The 16,689-nt window shown below is 38.7% G+C and overlaps 1 protein-coding gene across 4 annotated transcripts in view; it reads left to right on the top strand.

Moving 5' to 3' along the window:
* Positions 1-15,752, top strand: part of ANXA3 (annexin A3) — a 54,628-nt gene extending 38,876 nt beyond the window's left edge. For all 4 annotated transcript variants that reach the window (XM_045056177.1, XM_019829326.3, XM_023253018.2 and 1 more), the window contains 6 exons: positions 1,476-1,532; positions 1,942-2,035; positions 3,700-3,795; positions 4,723-4,781; positions 6,826-6,948; positions 15,187-15,752. In XM_045056177.1, the coding sequence (XP_044912112.1) occupies positions 1,476-1,532; positions 1,942-2,035; positions 3,700-3,795; positions 4,723-4,781; positions 6,826-6,948; positions 15,187-15,246 (489 nt within the window). In that variant the 3' untranslated portion in view covers positions 15,247-15,752. The remainder of the gene's footprint in view (positions 1-1,475; positions 1,533-1,941; positions 2,036-3,699; positions 3,796-4,722; positions 4,782-6,825; positions 6,949-15,186) is intronic.
* Positions 15,753-16,689: the final 937 nt, after the last annotated feature.

Below are 16,689 nucleotides of genomic sequence, written 5' to 3'. Positions count from 1 at the left end.
CTGCAAATGGCAATAAATGTGCTTTAAAAATATTACGGCCAAACATGCCATTCACCTACAATTCTCAAAATAATTCCGGCAATCCTCTTTCCTATCTCCCCTCTTTCTGTAGTGTGCTGAGTTTCTGTGCACAAGCACACATGCACTTAGCCACAGAGCCCTCAGTGTTAGAGTTCAAGGGTTTTGTCTTTTTAATAGACTTTATTTTTCAGAGAAATGTTAGACTTCCAGAAAAATGGAGCAGAAAGTACAGAGTTCCCTTATGCCCCTCACAGTTTCCCCAGCTATTAATATCTTGCATGGTGTAGTATATTATAATTGGTGATTGAATAGTGCTACATTATTATTATTATTGTTATTATTAACTAGAGTCCATAGTGGACATTAAGATTCACTCATGGGTTTGGACAAATGGATGATGTCATGTATCCACCATTACAGTATCACACAGAATAGTTTTACTGCCCTAAAATTCCTACACTCCAGCTCTTCATCCTTCTCCTCCTCCCTTCAAAACGCTGGCTAACACTGGTCTTTTTACTGTCGCTATTGTTTTGCCTTTTCCAGCATGACATATGATGGGAACCACACAGTATGTTGTCTCTTCAGACTGACTTCTTACATTTAGTAATATACTAAGTGTCGTTCATGGCTTGATAAGTCTTTTCCTTTTTATCGCCGAATACTGTTCCATTGTGTGGATATATGACAGTTTGTTCCACCCGTTGAAGGGCATCTTGGATTCTTCCAAGTTTGGGCAATTAGGTATAAAAACTTCTGCAAACATCCATGTACAGGTTTTTGTGTGGACTTCAATTTGGTCAGTGTCAAGGAGCACAGTGGCTGGATTATGGTTAAAGTGTGATTGGTTTTGTGAGACGTGTCCAGACTGTCAAAGTGGCTGTATCGATTTGCATTCCCACAAGCAAGGAATGACAGTTCCTGTTGTTCCAAATCCTTTGGTGTTGTCAGTGTTTTGGATTTTAGCCATTTTCTAATAGGTATGTAGTGGTATCTCATTTATTTTTTATTTTCTATTCCCTAATGGCCTTTTCATGTGCTTTCTTGCCAACTGTATATCTGATATCTGGGCAGATCTCTTGCCCATTTTAAAAGTAGGTTTTCATTATTTTATGTGAGTGTCTAGAGCTCTTTATGTTTTCTGGATGTAAGTCCTGTACTAGATGTGTGTTTGTAAATATTTTTCCCAGTCTGTGGCTTGTGTTTTCATTCCCTTAAGATCTTTGAGTTTTCAGAAGAGGAAAATGAGGCTCAGAAAATTGTGTGATTTGCTACAAATATCATGGCTGATGAGTAGCAGAGCCACAACGGGAGCCCTGAGTGCCTGATTCCTCTGTGTTTCCTGGCCTCTGCTGGAGAAAAAAATCTCTAAAACATCCTGTTGGTTGGAATACCGAGTCTTAGAGTCTTCTTTATTTAAGAGGATTACCTTTGTTTGCATCTTCCCTGTTTAGGGCAGAAGAGATGAAAGTCTAAAAGTGGATGAGCAGCTGGCCAAAAAGGATGCCCAGGTCAGTAATAGAGCAAAGAAAACATCTCCTGTAACCTTTTTTCCCCCTTGACTGTCTTTTCATTCATTTGGCGTCACTGGCTGTCCTCTCCTGTCCTCTCTGAAGGAGAAGCCTGAAGGCTGGGCATCACCCACCCTAGCCCTCTACCTTCCCCAGTGGTGGGTATTATTCTTCTGGCTCCAGCCACCCTCTTAGATTCCTAGTTTGCTAACAGTGGAACGGTGAGAGACTTGGAAAAGAGATTATCTCCCTGAACTCTACAACCAAGGACCTCCTCTTGTCATTCCATACCCTCTGAGGAGGAGGAGGAGGAGGAGGAGGGAGAGAGAGAGAGAGAGAGAGAGAGAGAGAGAGAGAGAGAGAGATTGTGTCCATAATAACATTCTAGGTCTTCCTTTTTATCCAATAGATTCTCTATAATGCTGGGGAGAACAGATGGGGTACAGATGAAGATAAATTCACCGAGATCCTGTGTTTAAGGAGTTTTCCTCAACTGAAACTGAGTATGCACTCACATTACAATCCTTTTTGCTTTGTGTTGTATTTGCAAATGTTTTTTGGTTTAATATACAAAATTATGTAAAATGAAGTTAAAAATAGCAAAGTCTATCCATTTGCATGTATAAACACTTCAGGAAAAAAAAAAAACATGGGGGAGCTGTGTTCCAACTCAAGACACAACTGACACTGCTCTTGTCTTCCCCTCCAGGTTGAGTACATCACCTAGTGAGTGACAGGTAACAGATGGGAGAAGATGGCAAGGAGAAAGAAAGGGGGAGCCCTCTGGGGTGAGAGGAGAGAGGAGTATTCTAGTGGTATTCCGGAAGCTGAGGCAATGCTTCCAACCCAATTAGCCACTTCCCTAGTTAGCCAGTTTCCAGAAAAACCAGGCATTGTGGGTGAGGGTATCTTAATGCATTGATAAGAATGAATATTCAGCTCTTTCTGATATAAAGCAAATTGGGGAAAGGGGAGCATAGTTTTTTTGCTTAGGCCAACTATTACATGGAACTGCTAAGCACCCACCTCCTCATTCATGTATCTCCCTGAACCACCTGGAAGCAACAGCACCCAGAAGCCCAGAACTCCATTCGCTGTGAATAGCTGAGTGTGGCTCCCAGGTGTCGGTCAACAGAGCAACCACAGCACATGACTAGGCTTATGCTGAGTTCATGGAAAAATGAGGAAGCATAAGGATATTACCGTGACTTTTTAATTCTGAAATTGCCCTTCCTTAATTTTGGCATTAAAATTTCACTTATTTTATAAAATAATGGTAATAGTATATTATAGTTCCTTTATTAATATCTTTATTTGAAACATAAAAACCAAACAATCCTAGATTTCTCTCCAAAATTTTTTTTTTTCAAAATTTACTTGGCTTACAAAGTATGCCTACATACTTAGGGACATATGTGTGGGTTTTGCTTTGGGGCAAAAACGGATCAAGAAATCTGAATGCCTTCTGGTAAGTGTGAGTAGGCCATGCTGCCTTTGGGGATGACTTACTCAGCAGAAAGAAATCTTCATAATTAAGATTTCATTAGCAGATAAAACATATTTGACTAATGACCACACTGTTGTTCCCAGGTGCTGCTATAATTTAAAAGTAGCCCATTGCCCTAGATAAATCATTTTTCACTTAACCTTTCAGGTGATTTTAAATTCCATCAGCCTGGGAAGGGGGAGGAGAGAAGACAGAATGAGATCATTGAAGAAAATGGCCAATGAAGTTTAGGTTTTATTGCAGATGATTCTTTTTTAATTTTTTTGTTAACATTTATTTATTTTTGAGAGACAGAGAGAGACAGAACACGAGTGGGGAAGGGCGGGGGGGGTGGTGAACACAGAATTTGAAGCAGGCTCTAGGCTCTGAGCTGTCAGTACAGAGCCCAACATGAAGTTAGAACTCATGGACCGTGAGATCATGACCTGAGCTGAAGTGGGATGCTTAACCGACTGAGCCACCCAGGCGCCCCAACTGCAGATGATTTTTTTTAAAGAAACAACAAAAACTTCCATGTTCAAGTTTTGATGGTTTGAAGAAGGAGTTTTTGAGTTTGACATTTAACAACTTGATTTGCTGCATATCAAACAAAAAAAACAGAATATATTCGAGTGTGGTCAACTGGGATGCTTTAAATATTTTTACGGTGTTGCTTTCTAGCATTTGATGAATATAGAAATATTAGCCAGAAGGACATTGAGGACAGCATAAAAGGAGAATTATCTGGGCATTTTGAAGACTTACTGCTGGCCATAGGTAAGCCCTTGAGTGTTTGGAAACTGAGTTACTTTGCACGTGTTTTAAATTGATGTGAAGATTAGCTCCTTTCCTGTAGGAATCCTGAGTGATGCATCTTTATGCTCCCATATCCCCTAGCACAGTCCATGGTACACACGATATGTTCAACAAATATTGTTAAATGGATGCATGAAGCAGTTATCTTTTTAGGTTTTACTTTGTCTTTTAATTTTGTATTGGTTTGTCACCACGCTTGGGTTGTAAACTCCCTGAAAGATGAAAATATTACATTTATATTGCCATTTTTATTGGGGCTTGTTGAAAGACTGAGCAACTAAGCCAATTTAGTGATTCATCATATTTGGTTATTTTTGGAAGATATCAATGGCTTCCCGAAACTGAGCCCCGGTCAGAGCTATAGGTCTTCTCCCTCTTGGCCATGCCAACCAGGAGTATCGAACAGAAGGTCAGTCACAGACCAAATCTGTTCCTAGAGACATGTGAATTAAGGAGCAGACGCAAAACACTGTTACATAAGTGGATGGGTCTTCTCAATGAGGTCTCTGCCTCGTTGTTATTTATCAGCAGTTAAAGATGCTAGAAGCAGAGCAAAGGTACACCCTAGGGAGTTAGCGGTGTAAGCGTAGGTGTTGCTGTGTCTGGGAGTTGGAGATGAGTCGGCTGCTGTGGGAGTTTCTCTGGCAGGTAATTTTATTTTCCTCATGACTAAAGGTAATTACTGTGCTAACGTTCTGTGCAAATATGACGTGATAAGCCTTTGAAATTCAGGTGAAGCAATCCCCTCTTCATTCTCAATAAAAGCCGGTGGTGACGAGGGGGTAGAGTGGTATGGTTACTCAAAGAATCTTTTTAAAAAATATATTACCATAGATTAACTCAATTTCCATTAAATGAAACTGAACATTACTTTGCTTTTTATAACAGTCCGTTGTGCCAGAAGCATGCCTGCCTTTTTAGCTGAAAGACTGCATCAAGCTTTAAAGGTTCGTCTGGAAATTTCATATACGTTCTTATTCTCCCTCGAGAAGAATATGAAAAGTATTGCATAATATTGATGGAATTTCACGTTTCTTTTCTCCTTTGATGAGTTCTTTTTTGTAGCTAAATTGTCTACTAATTTGTCTCCTAGGTAGAGAGTATCCTAATCCTTATAGAGACAGGTACAGTGACGTGTTGACTAAATCGTTTCCTCCACTTCACAGTATATGCAGGCAGTAAAAGTTGTTTCAGAACACCAAGCCTCAAGCCTGACCCATTAGATCCAGTGGCCTCTCAGACTGCCTTTCTTAAACTAAACCAAGCTGAGTCAGTAGCCTTTCGTGCCATAGAAACCCTGGGTTTCCTTGTCTATTGACCGCTGATAGATGGTGAGGTCTCTGAGTACAGGCGTTTTTCTTGCTCTTTTCTATCTTCAGACCTTTGCACTGAGCCTGGAACTTTAGAAGATGCTTACTTCAGGGTCTTCACTGGAAATTTCCTATAAAGGTCCACATGTGCCTTCAAAGTTATGTTCAGAGTGAACACGCCAAGTCCCTCACTTCACCCCCCACCCAAAAGTGCTTCCTGTCCTGTGTTCAGTCACCTCAGTGGATAGCCCCAACAGGAACTAGCCTTGCCCTACTTTCTGAAGTTATACCATTCACCCCATCTTTGTCCCCCATGCCTCAGCCACCTTGGCCTTCTTTCTGTCTTTGACTATGCCAAATGTCTTCCCCCATCAGAGTCTTTGAGTTTGTTGCCCTCTCTCCCTGGAATGTACCTTCTCCAGATCTACCTCTGGCTGGCTCCTTCTCACCTTTCAGGTCACCTCCTGAGAGACGTCTTTCCTGACTAAACAGGTCAGTTTGCTTCCTTTCAATCACACTCCATTATGTAATTCTTACTACTATTTACATAAACATGTTAATTTTCTTTACTGTCCATCTCCATCCATTAGAATGTAAACTCCATGCAAATAGAGATATAATCTGTGCTGTTCACTACCGTATGCACAGTACATGGAGCAACGTCTGATATATAGTAGATGTTCAGTAACTGTTTGTTGAATGAATGAAGAAATGAATAGTGTCAATATCCACCTAACTGCTCAGCAAGAAATTTTACACTTTTCTCCCTCCTTCATTCTCCCCAAATGATACATCCCTAAATTTTGTCAATCTACCCTTGTAAGCACCCCTTAAATCTACACATTTTCTCCATTCCTACCACCATTATTCTGGGTCAGGCCATTATGAGCTCTCGTCTTGTTACACAGTCACCCCTGGATGGGTCCCAAAGCTTGTAGTCGCATTCTGTTCTCTGGATCCCACTCCTGCCCTGCAATCCCATCTGCATGCTGCTGTCAAAGGGATTTCCTGAAACACAAATCTGATCTGCTTTCAACACTGTCATGTTCAACAGATTGCAATTGTTCTCCACATTTGGGGTAAAGTCAGAATTTCATTTCGTGGTTTACAAGGTCCAGCCTTTTGAGACACATTTCTTGCTATGATTCTTCCCCATTATTTATGCATCCTTGAATGTGGCATTCTTTCTTGGCCTGAACCTTCATGCATGCTGTCTCCTCTCTTGGAACATTTTTCCCCCTCTCTATGTGAGCCCTACCTTCTTTTCATCTGGCTGATTATTTACGCCCCAGCTCAAATACCACTTTCTCAGACAGACTTTTCCTAATTCTTGATCTATTTTAGGCTCTCCTTACATATGCTCCCATAGTACCCAATATTTCCCATATGTTGGATTGGATTGTAATGGCTTGTTTTCTTGCCTGTATCCTTTACAAAATTGAAAGCTTAGAAAGGGTATCTCATTTTTGTTTTTGACATTTGGCATGGTGATGGCACAGAGTAAATGCTCAATAAATATTTCTTGAATATATGAATGATAAAGTTTGATGACAAATGAGTGGAAAAGAGTCACTGTGGTTGAATATTTTGTGCAGCATTATCTATTTCCTGTAAGTATAGATCTATATATTGTTTTGCGGCCAGTGAGATTTGTATTGTGGACACCTGTATTTCTTAACAGGGTGTTGGAACTGATGAGTTTACTCTGAACCGAATAATGGTTTCCAGATCGGAAATTGACCTTTTGGACATTCGAGCAGAGTTTAAGAAGCATTATGGGTATTCCCTATATTCAGCAATTAAAGTAAGTCTCCCCTTGAGTAGTAAAACACATATTGCCTTTTTCTACTCATCTACTTTCCTGTATACTCTGTAAACATAGAGATATGTGACTCAGTTTTCTTACTCCCTGTCAATGCATGAATGTGTTTTCCGAGTTTAAAATAGTGATAGCATAGGAGCGCCTGGGTGGCTCAGTTGGTTGAGTGTCCGACTTCGGCTCAGGTCATGATCTCATGGCTTGTGAGTTCAAGCCCCGCATCGGGCTCTGTGCTGACAGCCCTGAGCCTGGAGCCTGCTCCAGATTCTGTCTCCCTCTCTCTGCCCCTCCCCCACTCACACTCTGTCTCTCTCTCAAAAATGAATAAATGTTAAATGAGCACTGGGTGTTATATGTAAGTAATGAACCACAGGAATCTACCCCCAAAACCAAAAGCACACTGTACACACTATGTTAGCCAATTTGACAACAAATTATATTAAAAAAATAAAAATAAATAAGGTGTACAACTTGAGGAATTGAAAAAAAAATTTTTAATAGTGATGGCATAAATAAACAAATGAGTGAACAAATAAATAAATATATAAATAATAGTGATAACAAAATGTCTCCCAAAGATAGTGATTATTTTTCAGCTCCAAAATCCCAGGCACATAACAGACACTCAACATTTTCTTTTAGGTTCAGTGGCCATTAATTGTTCTTCTTCTTTGGATTATATATGCAAATCAATTACCTATATTTTATATTGTATTCTTATTTATATATAGTCTTATTTATCTCAATTTTTCTTTATGACAATAGAAGGAAATAAAAATACATGTTTTAAAGTTCCTATTTTTAATGGAAGTATAGTTGGCATACAATGTCCCGTTAGTTTCAGGTGTGCGGCATAGTTAAATCTCCTCTTGTTTTACTCAAAATATAGACAGCATGGTTCTGCACTGTGGAACTCTTTTCATTTCAGTTCATAGGAAGTTTTCTCATTCTTTTTAACAACTGCACATCATTCCATTGCTTATGTATTTGCACCCACCATATCAATAGATGTTTCCAGTTTCTTGCTGTTACAAACAATTGAATGATGTTCTGCTATGCATGTCCAATTTCATGAGGTGCAAGTATATCTAAGGGATACAGTCCCATACGCCAGTAGGATTGCTGAGGCAGATGTAAATACATTCGTAATCTTGGTAAATGTTACCAGTGTACTTCCCTTTGCACATCATGTAGTCAACTCGATTCATTCACCAAAACGAATCCTATTTTTCTTTCAGCCAGAGCTTTTGTTTTTACACTAAACCTTTGCAGAAGGTGCTGCATGCTGAAGTTGAAATTGAGGAACTTATTCAACAAGGCATCTCTCAGACTGTGCCTGGGGCTTAGCACAGATTTCATCAGTTCACACTCAATGCAATTTGAATCGATTCTGACACATCACAATAGTTTCAATCAACACAGGAAGATTTAATAATGTTAACCATATTGTACTTACTAAGGCAGAAAAGTAGACTCATACATTTTATAAAGATTGCCAGTAACAAGGTTGAAACATAAAGAAGGCCTTCAGTTCACCCTCAGCAAACTGGAAAATTAAATTAACCATTAGTTCTCCCTCCCGCAGTAGTCTGGCTAATTGAGGCTTATTATATTAGGAAATATCTAAACTATGCCTGCCTTGATAGAAAAGAAAAATCCCTGGCTAAAGAATTCAGTTTGTAATTTAAAATTACATAAGTTTCTTCATTTCTATCACCTAAGGTGCCTTTTTTTAAATGAAATGTTGGGTTGGATCAGGGAAAAAAATAGAGAGGTTAATTAAACTATTTCAATAATCAATAAGTATAAAACAAATTACAAAGGAGACCAAAGACCTACCTCCCCCAAAATCCCAGGCTCGGATAGACTCACAGGTGAACTTCACCAAACTTTCAAGGAACAAATCTTATACAAGTTGTACCAGAAAACAGCAAAAGTGAAAGCTGACTAATTCATTTTATGAATTTAGTATAATCTTGATTCCAAAGATATAGGATAAAGAAAATTACAAATTCATGTCACTTATGAACATAGATAGCAAAGAGTAAAATATTGACTGAATGTATCAGTTTAAATTTTTTTTAACGTTTATTTATTATTGAAAGACAGAGAGAGTCAGAGCGTGAGCAGGGGAGGGGCAGAAAGAGGGGGAGACACAGAATCTGAAGCAGACTCCAGGCTCTGAACTGTCAGCACAGAGCCCGACACGGGGCTCGAACTCACAAACTGCAAGATCATGACCTGACCTGAAGTGGGACGCTTAACCAACTGAGCTACCCAGGCTCCCCTGAATGTATCAGTTTATCAAAAAAAATAACGCATCAGAATCAAGTGAGGTTTAATCCAGGAATGAAAGAATGGCTCAACATCAGAAAATTAATATGATTGCCCACATTGCACACATATAAAAGATAATTATATAATTATTTCAATATTTTCAGAAAAAGCTTTTGAAAAGGGCCAATATCTATTTATGATAAAAACATTTACCAAATTAAGAATAGAAGCAAACCTCCTTAAATTGATAAAGCTTACATACCAACATATTATAACAAATACATATTTATACTCAAATGCAATTCCTTTAAGATAAGGATCAGAACAATAATATTCCCTACATACTAATACATACCATGCTACTACTATCATTAATATACCTTAATGCTATCTTACAGAGGACTAGGGGTCCTGGACAGTATTGGAAAGGAAGAAAAAAATATGTGTAAAGATTCAAAGGAAGTGTCGAAGCTTCTGTTATTTTCAGTAGGTACAATCATCTTTCTAGAAAAAATCAACAGGAATTATAAATTATTATCAGTAATAAAAATTCCACAGTGTTGCCAGTTAAAGATCAACCTGTAAAAATTAATAGTCCTTCTTAGACTATATAATCAGAATTAAGCTACCATTCATAATAGAAACAAAAACTATATAACTCTATGGAGAAAACTTTAAGACTGTTCTAAAGAGCATAAAATATGTCAGTAAATGGAGAGCTGGTTCATATCACTTGAGTAATATGATAGGATATTGTAAAGATGTCAGTAATTCCTCAAAGTAAGCCATATAAATCAAATGCAATTTCAATCAATATTCCAGCTAGATTTCTTTGAGGAACTTGGTTAACTTACTCTAATTTTTATGTGAAGGAATAAAGATTCATGATTAATCAACCTTGAATAAGAGTAAAGGGGCACCTGGGTGACTCAGTCGGTTAAGCATCCCACTTTGGCTCAGGTCATGATCTCACAGTTCATGGGTTCAAGCCCCACGTTGGGCTCTACACTGATAGCTGAGAGCCTGGAACGTGCTTCTGATTCTGTGTTTCCCTCTGTCTCTCTGCTCCTCCCCTGCTTGTGTTCTTTCTCGCAAAAATAAATAAATAAACTTAAAAAAAAATAAGAGTAAAGATAGGGAAAGGGCTAGTCCTATTAGAGACTGACATGGTACAAAGCCATTATTGTTTTAAGTGTAGTTTTGGAGTAAGAACAGACAAATTAAGCAATGGAACAGAATGGAGACCTTAGAGACAAATTCAATTGTTTGTGGAAACTCATAGGATAGAGGGAACACCATAAATCAGTAGGGAAGGGACAGATAATTTAGTAAAAATGTATTGGGAAATCTGGTCGATTCTACAGTGAAAAATAAAACTGGATCCTGCCCAACCCCGTATCATTGGTAAACTGCAGATGAACTAAAAACCCAAAGATAAAAGATAAAATTAGAAAGTTAATCCAAGAAAATACAAGAGTTACCTTTGTGACCCAAGAGCAAGGAAAGAATTTTTATTTTTTATTTTTTTTTCAACGTTTTTATTTATTTTTGGGACAGAGAGAGACAGAGCACGAACGGGGGGGGGGGGGGGGCAGAGAGAGAGGGAGACACAGAATCGGAAACAGGCTCCAGGCTCCGAGCCATCAGCCCAGAGCCTGATGCGGGGCTCGAACTCATGGACTGCAAGATCGTGACCTGGCCGAAGTCAGACGCTTAACCGACTGCGCCACCCAGGTGCCCCAAGAATTTTTAAATAAAACTTCAGAAGCACAAATCACACTGCAAAAATGACAAACAAAAGAAAATGTGTTATTAAGTATACTATTAAGTATAACATTATTTACTATCAAGTAATCTCATTACATTTTCAATACTGACACATAGGATTTTTTTGATGTTTAAATTTCTATAATTCAAGAGCTAGAGTTCCATTTTGCATATCACCCGACTTTTGGTTCTGCCTCCTCTTCCTTCTGCCTATAGTTTGGACATTTTCCTGCTCATTTTTCTGCTCACTACACCTTTCTGGTGTTGGTGATTGGTGGGGGAGAGGAGGAGAGAGAGAGAGTAGGAAACACAAATGTGTCCCTCTCATTACTTAGTAGTAAGACATTAATACAAAATTTGGATAAAATTACATTAATAAGATTTCACTGAGCAGCAAACTAAGTAGCTATTTAATAAATAGTACAATTCCAAGGTCTTTAATGGAAATCATAGTAGCCATCTTCAACGCATAGTCTATGTGGAGATTTGAGGTGAATATAAGTAAGATAATTAGAAGAATATACTATGAAACAACATACAATTAAATTAAATACTGTGGTACAAAGGAGAGCAACACAGGAATTCAGAGTAAAGAAGTTTGGGGTTAGATAGGGAATGTTTCTTGGGGAAGTGGGTCTTGAGCCTACCTTTGAAGTTGAATAAGCTTGTGTTGAGTGCCTCCTGTGGGCCAGGTGCTATGCTGCTCAACAGGGACTCAGGTGAATGCTCTAGAAATGTATGTATGGTTAGGAGTAGGAGGGACAGAAGCAGTAAGGCACTTGATTGATGAGGGGATCTACCTTGGGGAATACTGAAAAACAAAATCCAACTGGTGAATTCAGATGAAAGAGAGTTTTGAGGTCACAGAATTTGTATTTCATTCATCCACTAGAGATATTTACTAAATGCATATTATGTACCTGGTTCAGAGTTACAATTACAAGCAAAGAAAAAAAAAGTTTCCCCGTCCTTATGGAATTACAAATAAATGTAAAGTTACAACTATGTCAAATGTAAAGGAAAGAGATACAGTGCTGTCAGACCATAGGATAGGGATAGGAAAAGCTTCCATGAAGAAGTTATGATTGAGTTCTAAAAATGAGTAGACAGGGGCGCCTGGGTGGCTCAGTCGGTTAAGTGGCCGACTTCGGCTCAGGTCATGATCTCGCGATCCGTGAGTTTGAGCCCTGCGTCAGGCTCTGTGCTGACAGCTCAGAGCCTGGAGCCTGTTTCAGATTCTGTGTCTCCCTCTCCCTGACCCTCCCCCGTTCATGCTTTGTCTCTGTCTCAAAAATAAATAAACGTTAAAAAATAAAAATAAAAAAACATAAAAATGAGTAGACAAAGGTTGTGGGGTTGGAGAATCAGTAAAGCATTTCAACAAAAGGAAAAGGAATTACAAGGGGAAAGACCTCATGGTAAAGAAACATAATGAGAAATAAGGCTGAAGGGACCAGATCACCCAGGACCATTTGTCAACCTTTGAAGATTTTGTCTTGAGCCCAAGAACCTTGAAGAGTTTTCCACTTAAGTGCATAGTGTCATGATCAGAAGTACATTTTGAAAAGATGCCTGTGATCACAGACGATGCATTGGAGAGAAGAAGGAAGAGATTTGGGGGTGTTGAGTTCTTTTATTAGTCATATTGGAGCTGCTACAACTGGGGATTGCAAAGTAATGCAAAGAGATCAAAGAGCAAAGGCTCAAAAGATATTTAGGAATTAAAACTTAGGGGACTTGTTGTGTTACCTTGGTAGAAGGAACAACAAAGAAAAGATGTCAAGGATGACTTCCAGGTTTCTAACTTGGGAACAGATAGTGATGCCATTCCCTGCACGAAGGTCAGGCTTTAGGTGTGTTTGTTTGTTTGTTTGTTTGTCTTTGTTTTTTTACTTTTCTTTTTTGGGAATGGGGGAGAAGTTCATGAGTTTGGTTTTACACGTGTTGAGTCAGAGATGTCTTCGAAACATGGAAGTGGAATTGTCATGTCAGGAGCTAGTGGTATGAGATATATTTTCAGAGTCAGTTATGTTACTGAATAGCTGGACGTGAATGAAAATCCTCTAAGGAGAAAATATAGGTAAGAGTATAGAAGAGAAGAAATATAAAAAAAGAGAAAAAAGCTTAGAATTGAGAACAGTAAGAATTAACAGTGGGAGAATACAGTTGATGAATCTAGAGCCAAGGAAACTAGTGACAAGAGATGGGAGCCTAAAGCAGATTTGTCACGGTTGGAATGGAAAAAGGAATAACGTAAAAACCACTGCAAAGAAATAATTGGCAGGATGGATGAAATGTAGAGAATAAAAGATGGGATCAAAGTTGGGAGAAGAAAGAATCAGTGGTACCACTGTTAAAATACACCAACACAGACATTTGACTTCTTAAGAGCAATTAATATGGCCTAAGTAGGAAGACATACATTATGTTCAAAGGCTTTGAAAATACATGAACTTTTTTGTGGTTGTAAAATTTCTAGAATAGCCATTTTACTAGAAGGCATAAAGGTATAGAGGTAGAAGAAAGGATGAACATTTGTTTAGTACTGAGAGTGGATCTACATTTTATGTTAAGCTACTTGGACGTATTTTCTTTTTCTTAAATTTTTTTTTAATGTTTATTTATTTATTTATTTATTTTTTTTAATTTTTTTTTTCAACGTTTATTTATTTTTGGGACAGAGAGAGACAGAGCATGAACGGGGGAGGGGCAGAGAGAGAGAGGGAGACACAGAATCGGAAACAGGCTCCAGGCTCTGAGCCATCAGCCCAGAGCCTGACGTGGGGCTCGAACTCACGGACTGTGAGATCGTGACCTGGCTGAAGTCGGACGCTTAACCGACTGCGCCACCCAGGCGCCCCTAATGTTTATTTATTTTTGAGACAGAGAGAGAGAGTGAGAGACAGAGTGCGAGCAGGGGAGGGGCAGAGAGGGAAGGAGACACAGAATCTGAAGCAGGCTCCAGGCTCTGAGCTGTCAGCACAGAGCCTGACACGGGGCCCAAACCCATGAACTGTAAGACCATGGCCTGAGCCGATGTCAGACACTTACCCGTCTGAGCCACCGAGGCACCTCTAACTACTTGGATGTATTTTCTTGTCTAACTGATAGAACCGCTAATAATTGTTTACAACTTGGTCGGAGATGGTAAAGGGAGCTGTTTTAATACCCAGTGAGAGCACTGTTGGTTTATCTGCAGTTCCAGAGATTATTACATCTGGCAGAGCAAAACTTGGAAAGCCCAACAGAGGAAGAACCACAGTCTATATAAAATAAGAGAATGTATATTAACGCCTATTGTGTCTCATTGTGAAAGCAACACGTGACCTCTAAATAACCTTTCTTCATTGTGTCTTTTGCATTACTGCTTACTCTAATATTTATCCTGGTGTGAAACTTGAGTGTAAGAAGTGCTCGCTGTTTGAGTTGCCTTGAATAAAATGAGAATAATGTGAGGATTTTAAACAGTCTAGATTAAAAGCCAAGTTTTACCTCCAATGCTATGCAAAAGTTTTACCTGTTTTGCCTAGCAAACATGGCATCTTTGTACGCAAGCCTGAATCTCACATGTTGTCTGTCTAAACAAAGATCTTTTTCGGCTAGCCTAGGGGAAAGGAACTGAGAAGCATGCACTTTGGGAATGTCAGGCAATGTAGTATGGTGTTAAGGGGCCAGGCCCTACCTGTTCATTAGTCTCTATACGATTTCCTAACCTCTGTTTTTCTCATTTTATCTGTCTATTAAACGGACATACTTAGGCTACCTACTGCATAGAGTCATAAGGGTTATAAGGTTACAGTAGTTAACCCTTCCAAGAGCAAGTGTTTGATGAATATTAATATGTTATTAAGATTATCATTTTAAAGTTTTGTTAGAAACATAATATTATGTAATATTACATAATTGATGCAATCTTATTTTTCAAATCCAAATTGAAATTTAACTGCCATGAATCAGGAAGAATTTAAACATTATATATTGTAAAGAAGATGCTAGGCTGGAACATAATCACACTCAGGTATGAATGAATAACAGAATTACAGATGCATTTCACAAAATGGGACAAGTCATGAGTCTCACCCCACTGAATCACCCAGGACTGTGGGATTTCATTCGTTTTGGTCCCCTCATTATTTATGCTATATCTGTCCTTCTCTCCATCGGTCCTGTTCCTTACAGTCGGATACTTCTGGAAACTATGAAATCACGCTCTTGAAGATCTGTGGAAGAGATGACTGAGTGGAGAATGCAATCTCCGAAGGCCGCTGCTCCCACAACGGGCCTTTCCAACAGCTCTGCTTACTCCTTTCTCAGAGTTTTGAAAACCCCAAGCAAGCGTAAACAGCAACCTGTTTTCCTAACAGACACTTCCATCGTTCCATAATAACGACAAAAAGTGATTCTAGTAGAGCATCTCAGCATCATGTAGGAATTCATAAGTGAAATTTTTAAGTAGTGTTAAGGATCTACTAATGCAACATAAATTATATTTCAGCTTAGGAAGTGAGAACCTTTGCAGAATTCTAACACATTGAATGTGTAAGCAGCATTAATAAAAGCTGTTGCCTTTGTTAAAGGTAATTTGTCTATTTTTTAGCCCATACCAACATTGTCTTGCTGGTCGCTAACAATTAATGATATTTTAAAACGCATTTTTGTTATAAAAGCTATTGCTGCTTTGCTTTATGTATTACCTTATTAATCGCATTTAGCTTTAAGAAAGGAATAAAATGAATGTAATCCTGGCCTGCTCTTTCTAGTTGTGATCAAGCTATAGGAGTGGCAGTGCATGATAAGTTATTTCAGCCCCCGGAAAACATCTGCTGAACTATTAATCTAACCACTTCCTGTCAAAATGGCAAGCATGAATTGTGGGTGTTTCATGCTAAATACTACTTTCCCAGAATGGCTATGTAGAATCAATTCTTTAAAGTTTCTTTTCCTCTAAAATAAGTTGGCAAAACTATGCATTTAAAGAAAATCCTTCATGTTATCTTTGAAAGGGACCTAATATCAAATACCTTGACTAATATGAAATATATGAGGTAAAACTTTCCAGTTGGAGTTATCAGTCTGGACTTGAATAGAAATGATAAATGTATGAGAACTAAAAATAGAGATGTGTGAATCCAGAGCTTTTAATCAATGCATTCCACTGGCAAACATTCTGAGAACTTTCAGAAGGAGAGCAAATTATTTCTTGTTCTGGGATTTCCAGACTGCATACAGGAAAAAAGCACAAAGATTTAGAGTCAGGCACACCTGCCAGTTTTGACTTCCTGCCCTACCGCTTACTAGTTCTGTGACCCTGAAAACTTCTAAACCCTGCTAAACCGAAGTTTTCTCATGTGTAAAATGGTGATAATTATAGCACCTACCTTCCTCATAGAGTGTTTAAGAGATTAAGAAAGATAATGCCTTTGAAGCACTTAGCCCTATGGTTAAGTGCTCAATTACCAAGTTATTATTATTATTACCAAGCAACATCAAAACGACCATGACAGCATTGCAGCGTTCTTCAACAGACTTCGGTTTATCTACCACGTGCCGAGCTCTGTGCTAAGTAGGTATTGGATGCACCAAGGGGACTGAGACTCATTTCCTTTGGCCAAGGACCTTAAAATCTGTTCAGGGAGAGTGGCGAGTGCATATAATCACAACCCAAACGTACCACGTTGTATT

This window comes from Felis catus, chromosome B1, assembly GCF_018350175.1.
Source record: "Felis catus isolate Fca126 chromosome B1, F.catus_Fca126_mat1.0, whole genome shotgun sequence".
NCBI classification, from domain to species: Eukaryota; Metazoa; Chordata; class Mammalia; order Carnivora; family Felidae; genus Felis; species Felis catus.
The sequence above is the reverse complement of the archived record's forward strand: the minus strand, read 5'-3'. Positions and strand labels throughout refer to the sequence as shown.